Raw genomic sequence first — 3,310 nt, forward strand, 5'->3', positions numbered from 1 at the left:
AAGTGTTGTCCATATTGATTTCTAAGAGTGTCCATGACAATCGTCTGTCGGGCCTTAAGATTAATTGTACATGTCCAGTTTTGTCTCACCTTCGCTTTGCTGATGATGTGTTGTTATTTTTCAAAGTCGAGGAGGGGCAATGCTATGAGGTGTTTAGGTTGCTAAAGCTCTACGAGGATGCCTCTGGCCAATCAGTGAATTTTTAGAAATCAAGCCTTCAATTTTTGACAAATACGGATCTGATTAGCCAAAAGCAGCTGGGGGATTTGTTGGGTGTAGCACAAGTGAAATCTAGAGCCAAAAATCTGGGATTGCCATCATGTTAGGGCCAATCAAAATTGGAGGCGTACAATTTCTTAATTGAGAAGGTGCTATTTAAGCTAGGTGGGTGGAAGGCACACTTGTTGTCACATGTAGGAAGGGAAACTCTCATCAAATCCGTTGCACAAGCTATCCCATCGTATGCCATGGCTTGTTTCATTTTCCTAAAGAAATTTTGTGACAAGCTCAATGCTTATATCTGCAACTTACAGTGGAAAGAGAACCTCAACGGAGACGGCATTCATTGGGCCTGTTGGGGAAAGATGACCAGTTCAAAGAGTAAAAAGGGCCTAGGTTTCCGAGACTTTCAATCGTTCAACAAGGCCTTGCTTGCGCGACAAGGTTAAAGGCTTGTTAAATTCCCTCAATCTTTTTTTACACAGTTTATGAAGGGAAATTTTTTCCCATATTCAGATTTTATGCATGCTTCAAAAGGGGCTTGACCTTATGGGCTTTGTTGAGCATTCTTCAGGGTCGAGAGGTGTTAAATGATGGGTTAAGGTGGCAAGTCCACAATGGCAATTTAATTCATTTCTGGGATGACAAATGGTTACCAACAACTCCTGATTTTAAGATTGCACCTAGAAGACCTGTGAGTAATTTGGTTGCCCGCATTAGCGATGTTATTGACCCCTCCTTGAAAGATTAGGACCATTCGAAGCTAAGGAATTTAGTCTCCAAAGCAGAAAGTGAGGCTATCTTCACAATTCATGTTTCTGTAGAAGACAACGATCATCAATTGGTTTGGCACTTCAATCCTAAGGGAGCCCACACTGTTAAATCTGGGTATCAATGTGCTCGGAATCAGGGTCCTGCCTCTCTTCAAGCTCTACCTTCTTCATCTTTCAAATGGTCTGACCAGGACTAGAAATTTATTTGGAGTCTTAACATTCCACCAAAACTGAGGCATTTCCTTTGGACTAAGTACGTTACACGGACTCAGGTACGAGTGTCGGGTACAGGTATGTATCAAAGAGTCAGACTCGTCAAATCCCTAAATGAGAGATACGCGGGTACATCAAAAAAGTACCCAAAAATTAGATACGGTACGTGGATACCTCTAAACAAAAATTAGTATAAATGCATTTAAATTGTAAAATAAAATCAACTCTAAAATTATGTGTCAACCAAATAGATAATTCATAAAACATCTAGCAAATGTAACTTTATTACATGCCACAAAAATAAATTGTCCAAAAAACATATACCAAAATAAATTATCCAAAAAACATAATATCCTTAAAGGTCATGCATAGTTCTTGAAATGAAAAAACACAATTTCTTTGAAGTCTTCTACTCCTAAAGTAAGAATAGATGACTACAAAGAAACTAGTTGACTATTTATCAAAAAAAAAAACTAGTTGACTGTCACTCTTCTTCAATTGGTTGAATCTTCAACAACAACTTGTTGACTTTCATTGTCATAATCAAAAGTCATGGTTTGCATCTCCGTATCATCAAGGGAAAGTTGTGCTGGCTCCATCATGTCACGCCCTTCTATATCAAACAAATCTCCACCAGTAAGGGAAAAAAAACATAGAAAAATCATTTTTGGCCAGTCATAAATAATACTTGCATTACTATTTATTGAATTGAAAGTGAGTTAACTTACATATGTCCCAATATTTTGTGGGTCCTTCTTTATACTCCTTGCTCTTCCTTGACAATAGGCGAAGATTGAAATGCATAAACACTAAGTCTTCAGCTCTGCTTGTTGCTAGTCGGTTTCTCTTAACACTTTGAATTAGAGAATATGTACTTCAATTTCTCTCATAACAAAAGGAAGATGTTGGTTGCACAAGCAATTTAAAAGCCAATGCTTGTAGTAATGGTGCGGAAGCACCATGATTGGCCTACCATGAAAGAGGCTTCTCAAACATTCTTGCATCAATGACATGAGGCTGGTTGAAATAATCTGACCTATTAGAAAATGCTCCATATTCAGCATAAACTTTCCGTAAATCAGTTTGATTAGGAAACAACCTCTTCAAACATTTGCTTCTATTCATTGAGACTTCATGATCCCCATCTGGTGATATTCGTGGAACTCCATTACTACCATCTTGGAGCCAAGCATGACAGTAGTATTTTGGAACCAATGAATGGGCCATACAATGTAAAGGGGTATTACTTTTGTTCCATCTACTCTCCAAAATTTGGTGAATGACATTAAAGAAGGTTGATTGACTAACAATTATGTCTATCCTTTCATGGTCAAAGATGATTTTTTTCACACTTTCAATCATGGTATCCCACATGTCATATACCAGATGTAAAACTAGAGAGTCTGTGTCTGCTTGCCTTAACATGTCAATGATAGGTTTAGTAAAGCTTATAAGGTGATCTATGCTATCCCACCATGAGTCATCCACAATGCATTGTTTTACCTCACGAGCTTTAATCTCAGTCACACTATTGTCATCTTCCCTATAAATTTTCCAGTTTGCATCCATTACCATTTTCTCAAGGGGTGTCTTAACTTCCCTCCAACGTACAGCCATGATGATGTTGGATACAAACCTGGTTTCTGCCACACTTAACAATCTCAAAGTAGAATATGCATTGAAAATAGACAATGCCATGCTATGGTTGAGAATAAAATTGTGAATATTCTGCACCTAAGAAACTAAATCTGAAATCCACTTGCATTGATCATATTGAGCTGATTTATCTGATGGGGTACATATGCTCTTCAATGCCAAATTCAAACTGTGCACCACACATAGAGTCCAAAAAATATGTGGATACTTATTTTCAATGCTCAACCCAGCAACTTTGTAACTGGATGCATTATCAGTTACAATCTGAACAACATTTGCTTCTCTAACCTCTTTGATGGCTTTAATGAACAAACTTGCAACATATTCTCCATCTTTTACAATTCCACTTGAACCAATAGTTTTGACAAACATTGCTCCTCCTGCAAATGATGCCATGACATTGATAAAAGGGCGTCGTTGCCTATCTGACCACCCATCAGAGAGCAATG

At 37.9% G+C, this 3,310-nt stretch overlaps 1 protein-coding gene across 1 annotated transcript; it reads right to left on the reverse strand.

Annotated features, from left to right (window-relative positions):
- Window positions 1–1,699: 1,699 nt before the first annotated feature.
- On the reverse strand, window positions 1,700–2,903 carry LOC145791702 (uncharacterized). Its single transcript, XM_082872121.1, has 3 exons — window positions 2,179–2,903; window positions 1,934–2,058; window positions 1,700–1,833 (listed from the first exon to the last, which is right to left on the reverse strand). Exons 1-3 carry the CDS (start codon window positions 2,901–2,903, stop codon window positions 1,700–1,702), a joined length of 984 nt encoding a protein of 327 aa, XP_082728247.1.
- Between the last annotated feature and the right edge of the window lie 407 nt (window positions 2,904–3,310).

The sequence above is a fragment of the Camellia sinensis genome, chromosome 5, assembly GCF_055761805.1.
Source record: "Camellia sinensis isolate YWXY chromosome 5, ASM5576180v1, whole genome shotgun sequence".
NCBI classification, from domain to species: Eukaryota; Viridiplantae; Streptophyta; class Magnoliopsida; order Ericales; family Theaceae; genus Camellia; species Camellia sinensis.

Coding starts and splice junctions, on each gene's coding strand:
- LOC145791702 (XM_082872121.1), bottom strand. CDS start 2,903: ATGGCATTGTCTATTTTCAATGCATATTCTACTTTGAGATTGTTAAGT. Junction 2,059..2,178: donor TTTGAGAAGCCTCTTTCATG/GTAGGCCAATCA, acceptor TCTAATTCAAAG/TGTTAAGAGAAACCGACTAG. Junction 1,834..1,933: donor CACAAAATATTGGGACATAT/GTAAGTTAACTC, acceptor TTACTGGTGGAG/ATTTGTTTGATATAGAAGGG.